General features: G+C 44.5%; 1 protein-coding gene and 1 long non-coding RNA gene across 7 annotated transcripts in view; one reads left to right on the top strand and one right to left on the bottom strand.

Annotated features, from left to right (window-relative positions):
- The window catches only part of LOC123996852 (ubiquitin carboxyl-terminal hydrolase 24-like), a 42,075-nt gene extending 28,705 nt beyond the window's left edge, over positions 1 to 13,370 (top strand). For 4 of the 6 annotated variants that reach the window (XM_046300631.1, XM_046300630.1, XM_046300628.1 and 1 more), the window contains 19 exons: positions 629 to 711; positions 861 to 1,002; positions 1,090 to 1,418; positions 1,544 to 1,665; positions 2,181 to 2,322; positions 2,397 to 2,547; positions 2,744 to 2,839; positions 2,944 to 3,161; positions 3,315 to 3,522; positions 3,604 to 3,693; positions 3,838 to 3,940; positions 4,031 to 4,149; positions 4,235 to 4,348; positions 4,446 to 4,511; positions 4,609 to 4,675; positions 9,699 to 9,777; positions 9,973 to 10,048; positions 10,455 to 10,652; positions 10,871 to 13,370. In XM_046300631.1, coding sequence (XP_046156587.1) covers positions 629 to 711; positions 861 to 1,002; positions 1,090 to 1,418; positions 1,544 to 1,665; positions 2,181 to 2,322; positions 2,397 to 2,547; positions 2,744 to 2,839; positions 2,944 to 3,161; positions 3,315 to 3,522; positions 3,604 to 3,693; positions 3,838 to 3,940; positions 4,031 to 4,149; positions 4,235 to 4,348; positions 4,446 to 4,511; positions 4,609 to 4,675; positions 9,699 to 9,777; positions 9,973 to 10,048; positions 10,455 to 10,652; positions 10,871 to 10,933 — 2,466 coding nt within the window. In that variant the 3' untranslated portion in view covers positions 10,934 to 13,370. Of the gene's footprint in view, positions 1 to 628; positions 712 to 860; positions 1,003 to 1,089; positions 1,419 to 1,543; positions 1,666 to 2,180; positions 2,323 to 2,396; positions 2,548 to 2,743; positions 2,840 to 2,943; positions 3,162 to 3,314; positions 3,523 to 3,603; positions 3,694 to 3,837; positions 3,941 to 4,030; positions 4,150 to 4,234; positions 4,349 to 4,445; positions 4,512 to 4,608; positions 4,676 to 9,698; positions 9,778 to 9,972; positions 10,205 to 10,454; positions 10,653 to 10,870 lie in introns of those variants that run through there. The other 2 variants (XM_046300629.1, XR_006832045.1) reach the window with 2 other exon arrangements.
- Positions 13,371 to 14,574: 1,204 nt separating this feature from the next.
- LOC123998349 lies at positions 14,575 to 23,457 on the bottom strand. The gene is made up of 4 exons (XR_006832257.1): positions 23,096 to 23,457; positions 22,848 to 22,991; positions 22,469 to 22,677; positions 14,575 to 15,588 (listed from the first exon to the last, which is right to left on the bottom strand). It is a non-coding gene; the product is annotated as an uncharacterized LOC123998349 (long non-coding RNA).
- Between the last annotated feature and the right edge of the window lie 825 nt (positions 23,458 to 24,282).

Raw genomic sequence — 24,282 nt, 5'->3', positions numbered from 1 at the left:
TAAGGCACTAGTCTTGTCCCACTAAGGCACTAGTCTTGTCCCACTAAGGCACTAGTCTTGTCCCACTAAGGCACTAGTCTTGTCCCACTAAGGCACTAGTCTTGTCCCACTAAGGCACTAGTCTTGTCCCACTAAGGCACTAGTCTTGTCCCACTAAGGCACTAGTCTTGTCCCACTAAGGCACTAGTCTTGTCCCACTAAGGCACTAGTCTTGTCCCACTAAGGCACTAGTCTTGTCCCACTAAGGCACTAGTCTTGTCCCACTAAGGCACTAGTCTTGTCCCACTAAGGCACTAGTCTTGTCCCACTAAGGCACTAGTCTTGTCCCACTAAGGCACTAGTCTTGTCCCACTAAGGCACTAGTCTTGTCCCACTAAGGCACTAGTCTTGTCCCACTAAGGCACTAGTCTTGTCCCACTAAGGCACTAGTCTTTGCTGATATATACTTTGTGGGGGGAGAAATGGACTTGATACGATTGTGATGTGTTGTCTCACTTAGCCAGTTTATGACTAAAATGTCAAATGTAATGTAACACACACTCTCCATCAACTTAACACGTGTGTACTACAATGTAACACAACACACACCTTTATAATGCTAGAGATGTTGGGTCTGTCTTGTTTTCAGAAAATCGGCCGTGAGCAGATCTTCAAGAATACTTTCCAGGGAATCTTCTCTGATCAGAAGATCTGCAAAGACTGCCCTCACCGGTGAGCGCACACACACACACACACACACACACACACACACACACACACACACACACACACACACACACACACACACACACACACACACACACACACACAACAAAGGCAGCCATCACGTATAAACTATAACCTGTGATCTCTGATCATAGGTATGAGCGAGAGGAGACGTTTATGGCGCTGAACTTGGGTGTGACCTCCTGTCAGAGTCTGGAGATCTCATTGGACCAGTTTGTCAGGGGGGAGGTGCTAGAAGGAACCAACGCCTACTACTGCGAAAAGTGCAAGGAGAAGGTGTGTGTATAAAGAGGGTGTTTTATTAAGTCGCTGTCCAGTGTTTTTGTGTACATTTATGTTAACTCGGTGTGCGCATCTCTCCAGCGTACCACAGTGAAGCGGACCTGCATAAAGTCCCTGCCCAGTGTTCTCTGTATCCATCTGATGCGCTTCGGCTTCGACTGGGAAAGCGGACGCTCCATCAAATACGACGAGCAGATCAGGTTTCCCTGGGTGCTGAACATGGAGCCCTACACAGTGTCTGGCATGGCTCGTCAGGATGGGGGGGCGGAGGGGGGAGATTGCCGGGGCGAGGCAGGGGGCTCACCCAGGAAGAAGGTGACCATCTCAGAGAACTACGAACTGGTGGGAGTTGTAGTCCACAGTGGACAGGCACACGCTGGGCACTACTACTCCTTCATCAAGGACAGACGGTAAGAGACACACACACACATGTATATCTCACGTTTAAGACAAGTACTTGTACTTTTAACACAAATTATCAACTTATCATCCTGTCCTCTCCTCTGCTCTCCCTCCTTTCCTCTACTGTCCTCAGCAGTGCTAGGGGAAGGTGGTATAAGTTTAATGACAACGTGGTCGAGGAGTTTGATATGAATGACGAGACTCTGGAGTACGAGTGCTTTGGAGGAGAGTACCGGCCTAAAGTCTACGACCAGTGTAAGTCCTATTTAACAGGTAGACCAAGTAGTGGATGTCAACAAAACATTCTCAGCGGCAAAAGTTGTGATGTCCCTCGGGTAGTGTCCTTGGTCCCCCTCTCTTCCAGTTCCTTCTGTACATTAGTGCTAATATGTAACTTTTTTGGCTACCTGACCAAATTCACATAGAAATGGGAATTAGAGATAAATCATTCCACTTGAAAGCAAGTCAAAAAGGGGTATCTGTTCTATGTGCCGTATTTCTATGCTTCCCTTAAGTTTTGTTTTTGTGTCTTTGTTACTTTCGGTTTTGTACACCAGCTGGAACAAGAATATTTTTCACAGGGGTTTAGATGGTACAATGATTCTCTACACTATACTAGCTTATTTTGTAACATAAACTGAAATTTGGCAAACCATTAGTGTTAGCAACCAGTAAATGGCGGAGCACTTTCTGCGTAGTGCTTTAATGACATGAAAGATGAAACATCCCATTCTAGGTGTGTGTGTTGGTATGTATCTGTGTGTGTGTAGCTAACCCCTACCCTGACGTGCGGAGGCGGTATTGGAACGCCTACATGTTGTTCTACCAGAGGATCAGTGACCAGAACTCTCCTGTTCTCCCTAAGAAGAGCCGAGTCAGTGCCATGAGGCAAGAGGCAGAAGACCTCACACTGTGAGTCTCACACACACACAGTCTAAAATATACACCCACACAACTCGCACTTTAACCCTCTCTCTCCCATGTAGTTCGGCACCCTCTAGCCCAGATGTCAGTCCCCAGTCGTCCCCTCGGCCCCCCAGGGCCAACAATGACCGTCTCTCTGTCCTGACCCGCCTCGTACGGAAGGGAGAGAAGAAAGGACTGTTTGTGGAGAAGATGCCTGCTAGGATCTACCAGGTAAATACACTGGTTCTGTAGACCACGTTTTTTTTAAATCAATAACCTTACTTGAGACCAGGAGACTTTAATAGCACACTGTGTTCATGCTTTGGCTAAGAAAGCTAACAGACTCTTGTGGTACACAGACAAACTTCTTTCTATCTCTGTCTTTCTGTCTTTGTGTGTGTGTGTGTGTGTGTGTGTGTGTGTGTAGATGGTGAGAGATGAGAACCTGAAGTTTATGAAGAACAGAGATGTGTACAACAGCGACTACTTCAACTTCACTCTGTCACTGGCCTCCGTCAACGCGGTATGTGTTTGTGTGTGTAGGATAAACAGAGACGTGGCAGCATAATTCAAGGTTGTGCCTGTCTCTCCAAACTGTTCTTATAAGCAATGTGTGTTGGATTGCAGACAAAGCTGAAGCACCCAGCCTACCAGGCCATGGCCAGAGAGAGTCTCCAGTTGGCGGTCCACTTCCTGTTCCACACCTACCTCCACACCAAGAAGAAGCTGCGGGTGGACACAGAGGAATGGATGGCTACGGTGGAGGTGCTGCTGTCTAAAAGCAGTGAAGCCTGTCACTGGATGGCTCAGTACCTGGTGGGACCTGAGGGACGAGAGATCACCAAGTCAGTACAACTATAATACTACTACACTCCACACGGAACCACTGCAGTACTAACATAATACTACTGCTTATAGTACTTACATTACTACTCATCAATCCAACTGATCTACTACTCATCAATCCAGCTGATCTTCTCTTTCTCTCCTCCCTCCAGGGTGTGTCTGTTGGAGTGTGGGGTGAGGGAGGTGAGGGTCGTAGTGGCAGCCATCTTAGAGAAAACCTTAGAGAGTGCTCTCCACTTCGCTGACTCTGGATTGGACAGCCTGACCGATGCGCTCCTCTCCCTATTGGACAAAGACGTTCCTGAGAATGTCAAACACTGCAACCAATACTTCAGCCTCTTCAGCAACTTTGCTCAGAGGGTAACACACACAAGCACCATGTGAACACATTACATGCACACAGACAGATCCACTCTGATATCCAGTATCTCTTTCTCCCAGGGCTCTGGTCCGTGCCAGTTGTTGTTGAAACACTCAGCGTATCGCAGGATGCTCATCTTCCTCCTCGGACCCAACAGACAGAACAACCAGGTACACACACACACTCAATTCCTGCTCATCTGCAGACAAATTAATATGACAGGATGTTGTTGTTGATGGTTCTGGAAGCTCATCACCTTTTTCTTACTCCCTCTATCTTGCGTCCTCTATCTCTCTTTCGTTCTCTCGCTCTAGAATCGGAGGTGGAGTCCAGCCCAAGCCAGAGAGTTCCTGCACCTGCACTCCACTCTGGCCCTGATGACTCTCCACTCAGACCTCAACACACAGCACACACATGGTAACACACACAAACACACATTACTACAGTTAGGATGCTTCCATAATACGCTGATGTGTGTAACCTGGCGTGATTGTGTGTGTTTCTCAGATCAAGGTGTCTGTAAGCTGAATGTGAGCAGTGTCCCTGCCTCCTCCACCCTCCTCCAGCTCGACGCTGACATCATGGCCTCGCTCTTCACCCACGAGGGACAGCCTTACCTGCTGGAGGTAACATACACAGTCTCATGCACACACACACATTGACACATCTATATGGAAGAGGTTGTATTTGTAACTTTTTCCGTGTGTGTAGGTGATGTTTGCGGTGCGGGAGTTGTCCGGCCCTCTGACTGTGCTGATAGAGATGGTGACGTACTGCTCCTTCTGTAATGAACCCTTCTCCCTGGGAGTACTACAGCTGCTCAAGGTAAGAACTACAACTCCCAGCACTAAACAAATCCATTATCACAGATAACTAAAAATCCCAGCACAAAACGCATCCAATACCATTCATGTGTGTGTAGACTCAGTTGGAGACCGCTCCGCCCCATGAGCTGAAGAACGTGTTCCAGCTACTGCAGGAGCTGCTGGTGAGTGACAGCTGGCAATCAAACCTTTCTGCGTATCCTTGGAAACACTGAATAATGCCAGCTCCAGACTGCATGTGTAATGTGTGTGTTTTCTCAGGTGGTGGAGGATCCTCTTCAGACTCAGAGACTGAAGTACGCCTTTGAGTCAGAGAAAGGTCTGCTAGGTAGGCTACCTTCCACTCTTCACTGGGCTTTTGTGTGTGTGTTGTTAAGTTCATGTTTTAAGTATGCCTATATTTCTGTTATTATGGGGCTATCACTCAGTCAAGAGTGCGCCTGCGCAGGGAGTCTAGTTGTTGATGGACCTAGCCTTGAGTGGAATGGCTACCTTATAGTAAACTTTGTTAAACTGGAACTTTGTCGTTGTGTCATTTCGAGTTAACATTGGTAGCAGACGATGGCTAATAACTACAATGTGCCACCTCACTTCGACGAGGTCGTACGAAAGTTGGTAAAAATGAACTTGGAATCGACACGGGTTACCGATCTGACGTGAAAAAGCAAGCACTTGCGGTGGTATTATCGCTTGAGGGAAGAGCGAGAGATACAGTACTGGAAATATCCGTTGAGGATTTGAACAAGGATGACGGTATGGGAACTTTGATCAGAGCACTGGATTCTGTACTTCTTAAAGAAGAGAAAGACCGTGCCTACGAGGCATATTCAAACTGACAATGTTACGAGAGATATTTCGGTTGCTATGACAGACTACATCACTGATTTCGATGCGCAAGTACGACATGGTTCTCCCGGATGCAGTGTTAGCTTTCAAGTGGCTAGATACTGCCTGTCTAGGGAGAAACTGTGCTGACTTTTGCGTCAATGAAGTCGGCACTTAAAATAATTTTTGGTGAAAAGACGTCTGTCGCGCTAATAACATATGGAATGCAAGTGAGTGATTCAGCATATTACACTGAGCAGCAGAGAAAATGCGCCAACAAGTCACGTTCTCAAGATAACCAGAAGAGGGCGCCATTTCCCGGCACAAATCCACTGGACAAATATGGAAGGAGATCAAAACGTGCTATTTGTCAAAGCACTTACCATTGGCTTAAAGACTGTCCTCATAAAAATGAACAAGTTAAACTAACATAGGAAAATGTAAACACAGAGATAGAGCAGTGTAACATTACACGGTTTTCAAATGAATCTGCTTCTGATACTGAGATTTGTATAGTTGAATCCTTAGGATCTACTGTGATTGATACTGCATGTACACGGACAGTGTGTGGCGCAAGATGGCTTGATAGCTATGTCCATGAACTAAATATGAAATAAGTACAAAATATGATTGACACACCAAGCAACAGAGCTTTCAAATTTGGAGATGGGAGAATTGTCCATTCCACCAAGAGAGTTAAGATACCAGCAAAAATTGGTCAGACAAAGTGTCACATTGAAACAGGTGGTCCCTACAGATATCCCCTTACTATTAAGCAAAGCTTCCCTCAAGAAGGCAGGGGCTGTACTAGACATAAAATATGACAAGGCATTGATGTTTAAACAACCAGTGACTCTTGAACTTACTACCTCAGGCCACTATTGTGTAAACATTTTGGACAAAGACCTCAGAGTCCATGTAAAAATGAGATTCTGACGGACACGGAGCACATGGAGATTCTGACAGTCACAGAGAACATGAACACAAAAGAAAAACACAAAGTGTTGTTAAGCTTCACAAACAGTTTGGACATGCTACAGTTGACAGATTTCAGAAGTTACTCTGCAGTTCAGGGAATAATGATGATGAGAAGTACGAGACTGGAAACAAAGTGTACTACAAACGAGTTGACTGTCGAGTGGAAAGGACCGGGAGTAGTCATTGGCCAAGATGGTGTGGTGGTATTTGTGAGGCACAGAGGCATCATTGTCAGGGTGCATCACTCAAGATTGCGGAAAGTAAATGATCAACAAGAAAGAGGGGCTGTTGCTGAGAATCAGTCTCCTAATGAAAATGACAAAAAGGACACAGTAACAGACACAAACCTACCAGATGTCGCATCCAATGATATGGACACTGAAACTGACACAGGAAATGGAGCAGAGACCTTCAACCATGCCACAGATAATACTGTTGAGCGTTCAAATGAGGAAAACATTCAACAACAGCCACATGTGTTAAGAGAACATGGTTGTTCCAATCTGAAAACTGGACAAACTGTTAAATACATGGACAGAGAAAGTGGTATTCCACATACAGCAACCGTCAATGGGCGAGCAGGAAAAGCCAAAGGAAAACACCAGAACTGTTACAACTTGCAGTAATCTGAACCAGCTACACTTTCTGGTATAGCAGGGTCAGCTGACCTGTCACTTGTAGATAATATCAGAATTGAACCAATGGAAAATCGAGAAAAACAGAATGACATTCAAAATGATGATGTACTTCAAACAAAGGACGTGTCATTTGACTCAGCTAAGCTAGATGAGCTCAGTAATTGGAGGAAAAATGGAGTGTTTGAGGAAGTCAAAGACATTGGCCAAAAATGCGTCTCAACAAGGTGGGTGTGTACCCTTAAAGAATCCTTAACTGGAATAGTGCCTAAAGCACGTATAGTGGCTAGAGGTTTTGAGGAGCTGGCTGCGAAAGAACTCTCAAAAGATTCACCGACATGCTCCTCACTCACTCAGATTGCTGATGTCAGTGATCTGCCAGAAAAAATTGAATCTTAATTCCATAGACATCAAATCTGCATTTTTGCAGGGAACAGAGCTGTCAAGGGACATTCACATCTGACCTCCGCCTGAAGCTAAAAACAAAGGAACACTGTGGAAACTAACGTGTGTGTCTGGCCAGGCAGATGCATCACTCTACTGGTACATGGAAACTAAAGTGTGTGTCTGGCCTGGCAGATGCATCACTCTACTGGTACATGGAAACTAAAGTGTGTGTCTGGCCAGGCAGATGCATCACTCTACATTACATTACATTTAAGTCATTTAGCAGACACTCTACTGGTACATGGAAACTAAAGTGTGTGTCTGGCCAGGCAGATGCATCACTCTACTGGTACATGGAAACTAAAGTGTGTGTCTGGCCTGGCAGATGCATCACTACTGGTACAACAAAGTCAAGGCAACAATGCTGAATACAGGTGGAAAAATGTCACAAGTGGATCCTGCAGTCTTCTATTGGCTTGATCAAGACTGCAATGTGACTGGAGTACTTGCCTGTCATGTTGATGACTTTATCTGTGGTGGCTCACAGACCTTTGCCTGTCATGTTGATGACTTTATCTGGGGTGGCTCACAGACCTTTGCCTGTCATGTTGATGACTTTATCTGTGGTGGCTCACAGACCTTTGCCTGTCATGTTGATGACTTTATCTGGGGTGGCTCACAGACCTTTGCCTGTCATGTTGATGACTTTATCTGGGGTGGCTCACAGACCTTTGCCTGTCATGTTGATGACTTTATCTGGGGTGGCTCACAGACCTTTGCCTGTCATGTTGATGACTTTATCTGGGGTGGCTCACAGACCTTTGCCTGTCATGTTGATGACTTTATCTGGGGTGGCTCACAGACCTTTGCCTGTCATGTTGATGACTTTATCTGGGGTGGCTCACAGACCTTTGCCTGTCATGTTGATGACTTTATCTGGGGTGGCTCACAGACCTTTGCCTGTCATGTTGATGACTTTATCTGGGGTGGCTCACAGACCTTTGCCTGTCATGTTGATGACTTTATCTGGGGTGGCTCACAGACCTTTGCCTGTCATGTTGATGACTTTATCTGTGGTGGCTCACAGACCTTTGCCTGTCATGTTGATGACTTTATCTGGGGTGGCTCACAGACCTTTGCCTGTCATGTTGATGACTTTATCTGGGGTGGCTCACAGACCTTTGCTTCAACTGTGATTCCACACCTCAAAGCTGTTTTCTAGGTCGGCCGTGAGAAGCATGAAGAATGATGATTTTTGTTATGTTGGCATAGAGTTTTTATTCCAGTTGATGGAAAAATACTGATGCAACTGAACTGAAGAATCTTCAACCTGGATTCTTCAAGAGCCGTAAAAAGGAATTCCCCTCTATGTGGAATTGAAGCTGATCAATTGAGGTCAAAGATAGGACAAATTTTATGGGTTGCTAGACATAGTAGACCTGATGTAATGTTTGATGGTTGCAACTTGGCATCAATCACAAAACACGCCACTGTACAAACCTTTTTTTTTTTACCTTTATTTTACTAGGCAAGTCAGTTAAGAACAAATTCTTATTTTCTAGGAACAGTGGGTTAACTGCCTGTTCAGGGGCAGAATGACAGATTTGTACCTTGTCAGCTCGGGGATTCGAACTTGCAACCTTTCGGTTACTAGTCCAACGCTCTAACCACTAGGCTACCCTGCCGCCCCATTCATGAGGCAAACACAATTGTTTGTAAACTGAAATCACAACAAGTGACTTTTTAAAGTTTCAGCATGTTGGAAAAGATGACTCTTTGAAACTAGTTGTCTTCAGTGATTCTTCGCTAGGGAACCTTACAGATGGAGGCACACAAGGTAGACGTCTAATCGTGTTAATGGGTGAAGGAGGAAGATTCTCACCTTTCTGTTGGCAGTCAAAAAGGATCAGAAGGGTTGTCCGAACTTGCTGGAGAAACACTTGCTCTTGCGGATGGAATTGACAATGCGATCTTTCTTGCAACTCTGTTCTCAGAGCTTTCCACTGGTGAGACAAAACGGCACATTCTACCTGTAGTTTGTGTCACTGACAACTACTCATTAGTTGATGCTGTGAAGTCAACCAAGTCTGTCACAGAGAAAAGACTTCGTCTTGAGATTAGCAGCATCAAGGAACTTATTCAAGCACAGAGAATCCAGCGGATTCTGTGGTCGACCACAAAGGAACAGCTGGCTGACTGTCTGACTAAAAAAGGAGCATCCGGTCTTACAGGCTCTCCGTAATGGAAAGTGGCAGCTTGAATAATACTTTTCATTATGTTGTTGATGTTTTTTTATTTGTCTTTAAAGAAAAGGGGGAGATTGTTAAGTTCATGTTTTAAGCATGCCTATATTTCTGTTATTATGGGGCTATCACTCAGTCAAGAGTGCGCCTGCGCAGGGAGTCTAGTTGTTGATGGACCTAGCCTCGAGTGGAATGGCTACCTTGTAGTAAACTTTGTTAAACTGGAACCTTGTCGTGGTGTCATTTCGAGTTAACATGTGTGACTCTGTTCTCTTGTTTGCAGCATTGATGCACCAGAGTAACAATGTGGACAGCAGCCGCTGCTATCAGTGTGTCAAGTTCCTGGTTACCCTGGCACAGAAGTGAGTTCCTCCAGAGACCGTTTTGAGAAATGTGTTCATGTCACCACAATTGTGTCTCGGGCTGAAAATATTGAATGGGGGTAGATTGGACCTTTGCGGCAAATACATCAAAAGTATTGCACATTTTTCAGTTCTGTGAAAACCTCTCATTTCACACTTCCTGGTTTCACATAACGTATAAGTGTGTGTCTCCAGGTGTGTTCCTGCTAAGGACTATTTTAAAGATCTGTCTGGTCACTGGAGCTGGGCAGTGCAATGGCTGCAGAAAAAGGCAAGCATCAAGCACAAATAACACACACAATCCAGCAGACTATTTCAGACCTGTCTCTCATATGTACGTGTGAGTCACAGGAGGCTGCTGAGGGGAGGACAGATCATAATGCCTGGAACAGAGCAAATGGAATGGCATCAAACACCTGAACTATGAGTGACGTATATGATACCATTGCACTTACTTCAGTAATTACCACGAGCTCGTCCTCTCCAATTAAGGTGCCACAAACCTCCTGTGGTGTGTGTGCGTGTGTGCGTGTGTGCGTGTGCGTGTGTGTGTGTGTGTGTGTGTGTGTGTGTGTGTGTGTGTGTGTGTGTGTGTGTGTGTGTGTGTGTGTGTGTGTGTGTGTGTGTGTGTGGGAAAGTAGAGTATGCGTTAGAGTAACAGTGTGTTTCTCTGTCAGATGTCGGAACACTACTGGACTCCTCAGAGCAACGTGTCCAATGAGACGTCAACAGCCAAAACATTCCAGCGCACCATCTCAGCCCAGGACACGCTGGCCTACGCCACAGCACTGCTCAACGAGAAGGAGCCATCTGGCAGCAGCAACGGCTCTGACGGTAGTCCAGCCAACGAGAACGCCGACCGCAGCCTCCGACAGGTACACACAGTCTGACAGTGTGTTTATGGAAAACTCCAGAGGTAGAATGTATAAAGAGAACAGTAACAGCCCAAGAATAGAGATATTGCAACTTCTCAGAACGGGGCTTTAAATCTAGGCTGGAGAGTTTCGTTTGAATCGATTTCATAAAAACTATATCTACATATCTCTTTACTCTGAAATGCCACGTCTCATGTAATCCTCTCTCTTTATCTCAGGGTTCTGAGTCTCCCATGATGCTTGGTGATTCAAAGAGTGATCTGGAGGATGTTGACCCTTAGATCCTCCTATAAGACACAATTCCTATAATGGCAAGACCGCACGGCTCCATACAGCCAATCAAAGACTGCTTTTCACCTCTGATTGGTCAGAATATGGAGGGAGGGTCCCGCTACAGCCAATCAGAACACTTATTCTCCTGGTTGCTGGGGCAACAAAGGATGCTTGAATAATCATGTGTCTTTCTGCCACACCAGACTAATGGAATCAGAGCTGGAGGAGAGTTTAGAAACCTGACTAATGGATTACAAAGCAGTTTGTTCTCTTACTGGGAGTCTGAAATGTCACCTAGTGGAGACTGGTGGGAGGAGCTATAGGAGGACAGGCTTATTGTAATTGCTGAAATGGAACGGAGTCAAACGTGGTTTCCATATGTTTGATACCGTTCTATAGATTCCTTTCCAGCCATTACAATGAGCCGGTCCTCCTATAGCTCCTCCCACCAGCCTCCACTGACGTCACCCTGCTGCTTATAGTCCACTACTTTTGACCAAAGGTTCAGTGACATATATAGTGCACTATATATAGGCAGTAGGGTGTCTTCAGATGTAGACCGTATTGTCTCACAAGGAAGGGATGAGGTTGTTGTTGTTTTTTAAGTTGTTGCTCATATTTGCCTACGTAACTAAATAGACATTGATTATTGTAAAGAGCTGTTCCATAGCTGTAATTTCAAATGTAAGATATTTTAAAGTGTCCTGTGCTCCACTCTGTAGAGGTGTGTATGTGTGAGGCTGTGGTATAAGGTATAACCTGCTCTGGAGGAACTCAGACACACACGTCTAACTGGGGTTTTTAAGTATGCACTTTATAGTCCACCCCAGTCTTTAGTGAAGTAGAGAAGCAGTGATTAGGTCTGCTAGACCAGCTTAACCACCCTCCTCACACCTCTTCTTATCACATCAAACTGAGTTGTCAGTGCTTTACACACACAGACACAGCTGATACCTCCTCCATAGAGAACACGTGCTCCTATGGCTGTGTCTGTCACTCCACTAACCACAGTGATATTTATGGCAATGCAGTCTATGGAGGGTTCTAGAACACAAACGGAACCAAGCCAAGGAACCAATCTGCGCTCTCCTCCCCGTCCAGCTGATGAACAGTGACTCACAGTGCTGGATTATTTGTATTTTTTCCCCCATTTGTTTATCAGTTGACATCACTGTACTCATGCCTTATGCCACCACAGCTGCCCTTTGACACGGACACACACAAGACAGCAGAGGGTCAACGTGCCAACCAGAGGAGAGATCAGAAGCAAGTTTAATTTTGGGTGCCAATGAAATACACTCTCCCTCTTATATACACACACACAGTGTCCCCTCTGTGCTTGATCATTACATTATCATTATTCAGGAGCTTATTTGCAAACTGGGTTTCTCTTTGCCTTTGTTTATCTTTGCCATTGGGGTGCATGACCTCTGACACCTAAACCCCTCTTATTGACACCACAAAGTTCAAGGCTGACCACTGTACTGCAGGCATTGTTTGCAGAAAACAGGATCCCCATTATAGTGAATGGGAATATGGCAATCTTCATGTAATAAAAAAATGGAAGACAATCATGGTACCAATAATTGCTTCTATTACACTAGATGTATGTCCTTGAACCGATTATTTTAAAATTGTATAGTAGCCTGCAATACCCTGTTCTGCCTTCAACTTGAGTCAATGAGAGGGGGCAGCACTGAGCTAGCCTGCAACAACTCAAACTGCACATGTTATGTCTACATAAATCTCCCACATGAGACACCATCTTAACGACTTCCTTGGCTTCAAATGCACTATTGAATCTTCACATAGGAATGAATAGTGTCATGTGATTGATTGCTTTGTCCATTCATATACATATATAGTCATTGCTCTGACATCAAACAACCCCACTCTGACCACTAACCTCTTGACCTAACCCAACCCCTGGGAGAATTCAAGTGCCTTCATCTCCCAACTCCCCTCACCTCTCTCATCCCTCCTCTCACCTCGGGCCCTTGTCCCTCCTCTCATCCCAATCCCATACCTGTCCACAGATGACTTGCTATAATGAACTGTGTGTGAATGTGTGACCATGCTGCGTATTGTCCTGGTCTCAGAAGACTGTGTCAGATGTCAGAGTGGTCAGGTGTGCCAGTGACACAGCACTCCCCACTCACAGTGCAGAATGTTGTTTGACCCTCAGCAGCGCCTGTAGTCCTTCTCAACAGTACCAACTAATCAATAATGTATTTTTATCTGCGTGATAAGGGAGGGGTGAGGAAGGAGGGAAGGAATGACATGGATCCAGGATTTGATTCTGTCAGTTGGTCTGCTTTGAGCATTACTCCTGCTGAAGGCCAGTCTGCTGAGGCAGAACCCTGCATGTTGAATCCCAGTTTTCATTTGTACATCAGAGTTTGATTATGGGGAAATTTGATATAAAATAAACTGGAATGCACAGCCTTTTGTACACTTTGTGTTTTTTGTTTGTAGCAGGAGTGATCACAGTAAAATATAAAATCACTGTTTATTTCAGGTCCAGCTAGTTGCAGTATGGGATAGTTGTGTGAGGAATGGAGGACCAGAAGCACAGAACCAGAGTCAGTAATCTGGTTGGTCAGGCGCTCAGAGAGGGCAGGGCCACGGATGCTGACCTTGTCGTCAGTGGAACACAGAGTGAAGGCTGAGAAAAGGGAGAAAAATCAGTCTAGAAGATTATCTCTCCCTGAAGCTACATCACGTCGTCAATATACAGTCATGATCACATTACTTCCTAGTAAAACTAGATATTAGTATATTACGAGTGTGTATACAGTACATGGTGTTCTTCTCCCCTGCAGCAGTATCAATGCTGCCTTTATTTCCTCTCCTCAGGGCTCTGAGAGATCAACACCACCTGACACAGAATCACATGCTAAGATTTGATTATGTGATTTGTTTACCCTGTGCATACTCATTTTGTGTTTGTCATGTCTCTGGGAAAGCCAGTGGAGACCGAGACCACACACGCTGCTACTACATCACAGTGGTATAAACCTCCATCCTATTCAACACTTTCTCTCTTTTATAAACAGATGTGTAACCTTACCTGAGACTTAAACTTAAGTTCTTGTTTTACCTTTGCCTAAACGCAGACCTGTATGTCCTTACCTTAGGGTAGCACTGGAATAGGCTCAATCCTGAGTCATAACAAACAGACGACCAACTAATGACACACAGCCCCGCCATACTGGTAGGGCTTCCCTTCCTCCATACTGCTACCCTAAACCTGACCCCTGACATCTAACCGTAACCCACTATCAGGGACAGCCTTAAGATGCAGCTTAGTTAACCCAGGGTTAAACACAGGTGCTGTATTAGCTAAGATTGATCTATTAGAGTTAGCTAAGCTATATTAATGTATGTGTTAGTTCTAAGTTAGACTGTTGTCTCTGGGTCAAACACTGAAGGTGAGGGAGAGGAGAAAAGGAAGAGGGGGAGAGAGGGTAGACTGAGTTCCACTCTGCTGGTTCTCACAGCCTGCAGACGACTGTAGAGCAGGGGTTGTGTGTGTGTATGTTGGCTAGTGTGTCACCTTGCCCACAGCTCAGCTCCTCAACTCTGTCCTATTTTCCTCTCTCCTTGAGAAAGCATTTACTTCAAGTGTAAGTGAGGTTAGAACAGAACAAAGAAACGGAGTAATAACACACTCAGAACCACTCAGAGATCTTTGGCTATTAATTTACTAAAGTTGATCATGACATCCCAGTCAAACAGGAAGTGCAACAGTGGATAGAATGGAACCCTGCAGCAGTGGGGCAGAGAGAGCGAGAATAATGCTGTGGATAACTGTGTGCTGTGACAACAAGGCACTTCTGGTTGAGATCATCTGTCTATCCTGATGTCAGCTGTGTGAATAGAAAGAATCCATGGTGCATACATGACCACAGAGACACACACCCGCACTCACACACTGGAGAATGACACAACCTCCCCAAGCAGTCACAGCACAAACAGTCACAGCACAAACAGTCACAGCACAAGCAGTCACAGCACAAACAGCTAATGGAGTCCAAAGCAGCAAAAAGGTCCGACAGTGGTTTTAAAGGCTGGGTTATCCATTTGGACTGGTAATAAAGGCTGAGTGCTTCTGGATAGTGAATGCTTAGTGCTGGGTAGATGCTGCATGGTGTAGCTCAGTGTTCCACTACAAATATATGGGCGTCGAGCGGACTTGAAAAGTGGCATCAACAACTTCAGGTGGTGGAAAGTAAAAAATATATATATATATTTGTTATATATGTCTTTATAGGAGTGCAGTGTATCACACTATAGTAGTCTTAATAGTAGCATTATAAACACACTCCTCATTCTTCAAACAAATATGTAAACCTGTCATGTTAACATGTAAACAACGCTGAGGCGCTCAACCCCTTTACAGCCCCTCCATTCCAGAACAACGTCTCTCCCAGCACGGGTGTGCTTGATTTAGTTCACTGTAATGGCACAAAGGGAATTGTCCAAAGTTACAGAACAGTAGCCCTCAGAGGTCAGAGGGACCCCGGCTCTTCATGACAGAGTCGTAGGAGGGGGGGTGCCTCCAGGTCCCAGGGAGGAGGGGTGGGGGGCAGGGGGAGGGGTGGAGAGGGGGGGCACTTGCACAGAGTCCTCAGACATCTCTCTCCGTATCCGGTCCAACCTCCTAGAGTGAGAGAGAGGGAAGGATTATTTGGACAAAGTACACTACATGACCAAAAGTATGTAGACACATGCTCGACGAACATCTCATTCCAAAATCATGGGCATTAATATGGAGATGGTCCCCCTTTGCTGCTATAATAGCCTCCACTCTTCTCGGAAGGCTTTCTACTAGATGTTGGAACATTGCTGCGGGGACTTGCTTGCACGAGCATTAGTGAGGTCGGACACCAATGTTGGGAGATTAGGCCTGGCTCGCATGTTTGCAATCCAATTCATCCCAAAGGTGTTTGATGAGGTTGATGTCAGGGCTCTGTGCAGTTCTTCCACACCGATCTCGACAAACCATTTATGTAAGTACCTCGCTTTGTGCATGGGGGCATTGTAATGCTGAAACAGGAAAGGGTCTTCCCAAAACTGTTTCCACAAAGTTGGAATCACAGAATCGTCTAGAATATCATTGTATCCTGTAGCGTTAAGGTTTCCCTTCGCTAGAACTAAGAGGCCTAGCCAGAACAATGAAAAACAGCCCCAGACCGTTATTCCTCCTCCACCAAACTTTACAGTTGGCACTATGCATTCGAGCAGGTGACACTCTCCTGGCGTCCGCCAAACCCAGATTCGTCTGTCGCAAGATTCATCACTCTAAAGTCACTCTTCCATTTAGGAATGATGGCAGCAACTGTGTTCTTGGGGACCTTCAATGCTGCAGAAATGTTTTGGTACCCTTCCCCAGATCTGTGCCTCGACACAATCCTGTCTCGGAGCTCTACGGACAATTCCTTAGACCCTCAGGGCTTGGTTTTTGCTCTGACATGCACTGTCAACTGTGGGACCTTATATAGACAGGTGTGTGCCTTTCCAAATCATGTCCAATCAATTGAATTTACCCCATGTGGACTCCAAGTTGGAGAAACATGATTGGATGCACCGGAGCTCAATTTCGAGTCTCAGAGCAAAAGGTCTGAATACTTGTGTAAATAAGGTATTTATGTTTTTGATGTTTAATACATTTGCAAAAATGTCTAAAAACCTGTTTTCACTTTGTCATGACGTATTGTGTGTAGATTGATGAGGTAAAAACATATTTAATCCTTTTTAGAATAAGGCTGTAACAACAAAATGTGGAAAAAGTCAAGGGGTCTGAATACTTCCCGAATGCACTGTATAGTGGATCTCCATTTACTGTACAGGGAGCCAAATCCATACTGCGCTTTAATAGCAACCATTCCTTGTCTCCCAGAATAATTTTATTGTCTCCTGTCCATCCTGCTCAGTGATGTAATAAAGCTTGAGGCTGAAGCCAAACAGTGGGATTATCTAGTTAGCTTTTATGTTATCTCTGAACTAACCAGGCTGAAAAAAGCAATGTGAGTGACTGAGACATAGTATAGACAGGTTGGTTGTTTAGCAAAAAGAACGACGCGTGCAAAACAGAAAGGGTTGGCTTAGAATGTTGACATGTAAACGATATTTTGGAAATTATATTTTGCAATAAATGTGTACAATGACCACTTGTTGTCTCTCAAATACATCGTTACAGTTGTTGGTAAGCTAGATAGCGAATTTTAGCCATATTAGTATTGACATGAAATCAATCAAAACACCTTAAAACAAGACATGGATCAAGAACAAGATTGTCATTGTTGCTAGCCATCTGGCCACCCAGAATCACAACACCTCTTCTCCCCCTTTAAGGCATGTGCATTGTTTTGGGGAAATTGTCAGCCAACCCCTCTTATGTACCCACTGAATAGCTTGAAAGATACAGTTTATTAGTGTTGAGCTCCTCTGGTCAACATCTGCTTCAATAATAACCTGATGGCTCAGTGTTCCTGGCTGCTACTCTGCTCTCTTTATCTATCTGTGTGTGTGTGTATCTGTGTGTGTGTGTGTGTGTGTGTGTGTGTGTGTGTGTGTGTGTGCGTGCGTGCGTGCGTGCGTCCGTGCGTGCGTGTGTGCGGTCATGCATGTATATGTTCGTGCCTGAGTTGGACACTGAGCAGAACTAACCTTGTTTAAACTTACTGACAGTTACAACAGAGCAGAGCAGGTGAGGCTAGGGGAGTGTGTGTGTCAGTATTTCCCTAAGGTTGGACACTACAGTTACAACAGAGCAGAGCAGGTGAGGCTAGGGGAGTGTGTGTGTCAGGATTTCCCTAAGGTTGGACACTACAGTTACAACAGAGCAGAGCAGGTGAGGCTAGGGGAGTGTGTGTGTCAGGATTTCCCTAAGGTTGGACACTACAGTTACAACAGAGCAGAGCAGGTGAGGCTAGGGGAGTGTGTGTGTCAGGATTTCCCTAAGGTTGGACACTACAGTTACAACAGAGCAGAGCAGGTGAGGCTAGGGGAGTGTGTGTGTCAGGATTTCCCTAAGGTTGGACACTACAGTTACAACAGAGCAGAGCAGGTGAGGCTAGGGGAGTGTGTGTGTCAGGATTTCCCTAAGGTTGGACACTACAGTTACAACAGAGCAGAGCAGGTGAGGCTAGGGGAGTGTGTGTGTCAGGATTTCCCTAAGGTTGGACACTACAGTTACAACAGAGCAGGTGAGGCTAGGGGAGTGTGTGTGTCAGGATTTCCCTAAGGTTGGACACTACAGTTACAACAGAGCAGAGCAGGTGAGGCTAGGGGAGTGTGTGTGTCAGGATTTCCCTAAGGTTGGACACTACAGTTACAACAGAGCAGGTGAGGCTAGGGGAGTGTGTGTGTCAGGATTTCCCTAAGGTTGGACACTACAGTTACAACAGAGCAGAGCAGGTGAGGCTAGGGGAGTGTGTGTGTCAGGATTTCCCTAAGGTTGGACACTACAGTTACAACAGAGCAGAGCAGGTGAGGCTAGGGGAGTGTGTGTGTCAGGATTTCCCTAAGGTTGGACACTAGTTACAACAGAGCAGAGCAGGTGAGGCTAGGGGAGTGTGTGTGTCAGGATTTCCCTAAGGTTGGACACTACAGTTACAACAGAGCAGAGCAGGTGAGGCTAGGGGAGTGTGTGTGTCAGGATTTCCCTAAGGTTGGACACTACAGTTACAACAGAGCAGAGCAGGTGAGGCTAGGGGAGTGTGTGTGTCAGGATTTCCCTAAGGTTGGACACTACAGTTACAACAGAGCAGGTGAGGCTAGGGGAGTGTGTGTGTCAGGATTTCCCTAAGGTTGGACACTACAGTTACAACAGAGCAGAGCAGGTGAGGCTAGGGGAGTGTGTGTGTCAGGATTTCCCTAAGGTTGGACACTGAGCAGAACTACAGTGCCTTGCAAAAGTATTCGGCCCCCTTGAACTTTGCGACCTTTTGCCACATTTCAGGCTTCAAACATAAAGATATAAAACTGTATTTTTTTGTGAAGAATCAACAACAAGTGGGACACAATCATGAAGTGGAACGACATTTATTGGATATTTCTAACTTTTTTAACAAATCAAAAACTTAAAAATTGGGCGTGCAAAATTATTCAGCCACCTTTTGCTGCGATTACAGCTGTAAGTCGCATGGGGTATGTCTCTATCAGTTTTGCACATTGAGAGACTGACATTTTTTCCCATTCCTCCTTGCAAAACAGCTCGAGCTCAGTGAGGTTGGATGGAGAGCATTTGTGAACAGCGGTTTTCAGTTCTTTCCACAGATTCTCGATTGGATTCAGGTCTGGACTTTGACTTGGCCATTCTAACACCTGGATATGTTTATTTTTGAACCATTCCATTGTAGATTTTGCTTTATGTTTTGGATCATTGTCTTGTTGGAAGACAAGTCTCCGTCCCAGTCTCAGGTCTTTTGCAAACTCCATCAGGTTTTCTTCCAGAATGGTCCTGTATTTGGCTCCATCCATCTTCCCATCAATTTGAACCATCTTCCCTGTCCCTGCTGAAGAAAAGCAGGCCCAAACCATGATGCTGCCACCACCATGTTTGACAGTGGGGATGGTGTGTTCAAGGTGATGCGCTGTGTTGCTTTTATGCCAAACATAACGTTTTGCATTGTTGCCAAAAAGTTCAATTTTGTTTTCATCTGACCAGAGCACCTTCTTCCACATGTTTGATGTGTCTCCCAGGTGGCTTGTGGCAAACTTTAAACTACACTTTTTATGGATATCTTTAAGAAATGGCTTTCTTCTTGCCACTCTTCCATAAAGGCCAGATTTGTGCAATATACGACTGATTGTTGTCCTATGGACAGAGTCTCCCACCTCAGCTGTAGATCTCTGCAGTTCATCCAGAGTGATCATGGGCCTCTTGGCTGCATCTCTGATCAGTCTTCTCCTTGTATGAGCTGAAAGTATAGAGGGACGGCCAGGTCTCGGTAGATTTGCAGTGGTCTGATACTCCTTCCATTTCAATATTATCGCTTGCACAGTGCTCCTTGGGATGTTTAAAGCTCTTTTTGTATCCAAATCCGGCTTTAAACTTCTTCACAACAGTATCTTGGACCTGCCTGGTGTGTTCCTTGTTCTTCATGATGCTCTCTGCGCTTTTAACGGACCTCTGAGACTATCACAGTGCAGGTGCATTTATACAGAGACTTGATTACACACAGGTGGATTGTATTTATCGTCATTAGTCATTAGGTCAACATTGGATCATTCAGAGATCCTCACTGAACTTCTGGAGAGAGTTTGCTGCACTGAAAGTAAAGGGGCTGAATAATTTTACACGCCCAATTTTTCTGTTTTTGATTTGTTAAAAAAGTTTGAAATATCCAATAAATGTCGTTCCACTTCATGATTGTGTCCCACTTGTTGTTGATTCTTCACAAAAAAATACAGTTTTATATCTTTATGTTTGAAGCCTGAAATGTGGCAAAAGGTCGCAAAGTTCAAGGGGGCCGAATACTTTCGCAAGGCACTGTAACCTTGTTTAAACTTACTGACAGTTACAACAGAGCAGAGCAGGTGAGGCTAGGGGAGTGTGTGTGTCAGGATTTCCCTAAGGTTGGACACTACAGTTACAACAGAGCAGGTGAAGCTAGGGGAGTGTGTGTGTCAGGATTTCTCTAAGGAAAATGTGGCGCCTGACATTTGACGGGCAGCATTTGACTTTTCCAGACATTTGAGACATTTACCAGACCTATATGCATTGTGTAGGTAACCTGCATTGTGTATGTAACCTGCTTAGGGTGTCCACCCACGGTGCTCAGAATGACAAAAATAACATCTATATTATGCTAATTCATAATTCCAGGATGCAATTGTGTGTTGTCCTTCTTACCGAATTCTGATGCGCACTTTGAAGATATTAGAATAAGTGACCAATGAGTCTGATGCAACCTATTAGAACATTTAGCTTAAAACGTTGATAAACGATTATTTATTCATATTAAAACCGCAGGAGTGCGCACAAGGCAGTAGGCTATGTGCGAATGTTTGTTCCATAATTCAATTAGCGGAACAACACCATTGTCAAAAGCGCACCGCACATGCGAGCGGTTTAATGTGACAGATTAAAATATCAGTTTAAAATGTTTAAATTGGGGAGATCTAATATGCAACAACTAGCATGGGTGGCTATATTACTAGGATTGTTCCTTTGGCTATTGGACAATGAAAGAATGATTAAATAATTGCCTCCACAGATATGGTCTGCTTTTTGCTAGGCTACTTTGAAGCAAGGTAAGACACGCCTCATAATGTGTAGTAAAACATTCAGGTTTCAAACAATTAAGTATGTTTTCATAATGCATACTGCCTCTAGCTTAAGTAAAATACATAACAAATATACTGTACAGGCGAGCTAATTTAATTCCACTAAATTAGTACGAGATAATCAAGAAGTGTCTATGCGTTCTATAGAAACTAACCTTTGACGGAGTTGCATTATTTTCCAGAGAGCGCAGAAAGCCCCGAGTTGATTATCCCTGGCTATAGTTTAACACATTTGCCGCTAAAAACGTGTTCATTTGCTGGTAGAAATGTGTTCATCATCAAGTTTACTAGATAGCTACAGTAGTTGCTGTGGTAACTAAACAACCAGACTTGTTAGTTTAGCTAACCAAACCATCAGTCCTAGCTTGCCATTATGAAAATTGAATTCAATAATGACAATGTTTTCAATTCGACTTTTGCTTTAAAAAGCAGCTCAAACATGATTATTATTATTTTTTTTACCTTTATTTAACTAGTCAAGTCAGTTAAGAACAAATTCTTATTTTCAATGAAGGCCTAGGAACAGTGGGTTAACTGCCTGTTCAGGGGCAGAACAACAGATTTGTTTGTACCTTGTCAGGGGTTTGAACTTGCAACCTTCCGGTTACTAGCTCTAACCACTAGGCTACCCTAGTAGACCATGCATAGAACATGTATGAATGACATGAACTGTAAGGTGTAATTATACTGTGCCTTATAGGGAAATAATACACTCTAGAATGCCCTTCAAGCCAATCAAAAACAAGTATTCAACAATGCCATGGTATAATTAAACAATAAGGCCAGAGGGGTGTAGTATATGGCCAATATACCACGGCTAAGGGCTGTTCTTATGCAGGATGCAACACAGAGTGCCTGGATACAGCCCTTAGCTGTGGTATATCGGCCATTTACCACACTCCGAGGTGCCTTATTGCTATTATAAACTGGTTACCAACTTAATTAGAACAGTAAAAAGTAGTTTTTTGTCATACCCATGGTATCAGCCAATCAGCATTCAGGGCTCAAACCACCCAATTTATAATGCAAATGAACCTATTGACCGATAAGCTTGATAAGTCAAATGTATTTACATCGACTGGGATTTACATAAATGAATAGGCTAAAAGGCATTATTTCGCAATAGGATATTTTTCTTCTTCTCCCAGACAGTTGAACGGTGCAAATTTTATTAATCAGTTTTTCTATTTTTCTATCGTCCAAAAGCCGGCTATTACAGGCTAACAGAAACTCTGGTGTGTTTGTACCTCTGGATGGCTAGGGCCTGGTGTGGACTATAGCGCGTTCCTGTGCGGGGGTGTAACAGGAAGTGTCCAGGTACATCCGACACCTGTAGCGTTGTCATTAAAATACAGAGCCCAGCGATGGTCAGTGTTGCCCCGGTAACAGCCATCAGCACCCCCATCCAGAGCCCTGGACCTTGCAGAGTCAGGAAAGTCAGGAAACCCCCTACTACCTACACACACACACACACACACACACACACACACACACACACACACACACACACACACACACACACACACACACACACACACAGTAAGCCAGGACACCATCTACAATTTAGTTAACATATTATTTTGGTAGTAAACACACACACACATCTAGAATGAGGCCCCCTCATACCATCATCACCGGGCCTAGAGATAGCAGCACACCCTGGGGAGATGGCCGCTTTCTCTCCTCCTGCCTGCATGGTGCTATCCCCTGGCTTGGCTCACACACACCTCCACACTCCTCCTCCAACACCATCACACCATTATTCACAATCTGCAGGAAAGAGAGAGAGGGATCAAAGACAAAGGGTTGAGAGTTATCAGATGATCACGTGTTGATTGAACTGTCAGAGGGCAAATACAATCTCACTACTTTACCTTCTGAAGAGGCTTCTCCAGTGCCGAGCCAGGGATAATGGTGATTATTTAGTTTCTAAACCTCTCCGTGTTCTTTTTACACCATTTTTCCTCAGCTTGTTGCACTTCCTTTTTGCTTTCCATGTGGCGTGCGGGGATCTGATTATCTAAACAAAAATGAAGAATCTCAAGAATCAAAATGTTCCAAAAAACCGAGCAAGCTATAACTTAAAACTCATCCCGCTGGCTTTGCCAGAGAGCCGTTAAATCCGTTATAGCGGGACATCGCGGTCGACATATTGAATTTGTTTTGCTGTGTGGGCAGGGTAGTCACACAGCCCCGTTCTGCGCGTGGTCAGAGGAAGTCAGTTTCTGACAGTTATTCAGGAGGAGGAAAGGAGGGAACAGAGAGAGGAAGGGGGGCGGGGCAGGGCAGTGGCGGAGAAGAGGAGGATCTGAATGTCGTCAGTGTTTGTCAGAAATATGTTTGGATGTTGTCTGAACTAGAGGACGCTGCAAAGAACCCAGATGACGCTGGCTGTGTCATCCCACGGGCACAAACGGATTAAATCAATGTTGTTTCAACATCATTTTACAGTTTATTGTGTAGTGGAATACACGTGGAAAATACATTGGATTTGAAAAAAGTAATCAACATAAACTGTTGTTTTAGGGACACTTTTCAGCACCGATGTAAAGACAGTTTTAAGTTGGATATTCGACGAATATTCGCATGTAGTTTTCCTTACTTCCACCAACAGCAGTTAGGGACCGTCAACATAGTGACAAATCACATTTTTCAAATTTCAATAGCTCTTTAACCATTACTCCAAACACTTTCGAATCTGGTTGTTGCTAACCCGATGGCATAGACACACATTGCACACCCTTTAGTTTGTCCTTTTTTTTTATCTCACATGATTTTACACAAATTTTTCAAAATGTAGAATTTCAATAGCTCCTTGGTCATGTGACCTGGTGACTTCAAACAAGGTTCAGAATGTCCAACACAGTGGGCCTACATATTGCACACCCTTTAGTTTGTCCATTTTCATCTCATGGTTTTCCATTCATTTTTCAAAATGTTGAATTTCAATCGCTCCTTGGTCATGTTACTTAGTGACTTCAAACAAGGTGCAGAATGTCCACTGACTACCCTTCTATATTGCTCACCCTTTAGTTTGTCCATTTTCATCTCATAAGATTTT

This window comes from Oncorhynchus gorbuscha, linkage group LG15 (genome assembly GCF_021184085.1).
Source record: "Oncorhynchus gorbuscha isolate QuinsamMale2020 ecotype Even-year linkage group LG15, OgorEven_v1.0, whole genome shotgun sequence".
Lineage (NCBI taxonomy): Eukaryota > Metazoa > Chordata > Actinopteri > Salmoniformes > Salmonidae > Oncorhynchus > Oncorhynchus gorbuscha.
This window is presented reverse-complemented; position numbering and strand designations above follow the sequence as displayed.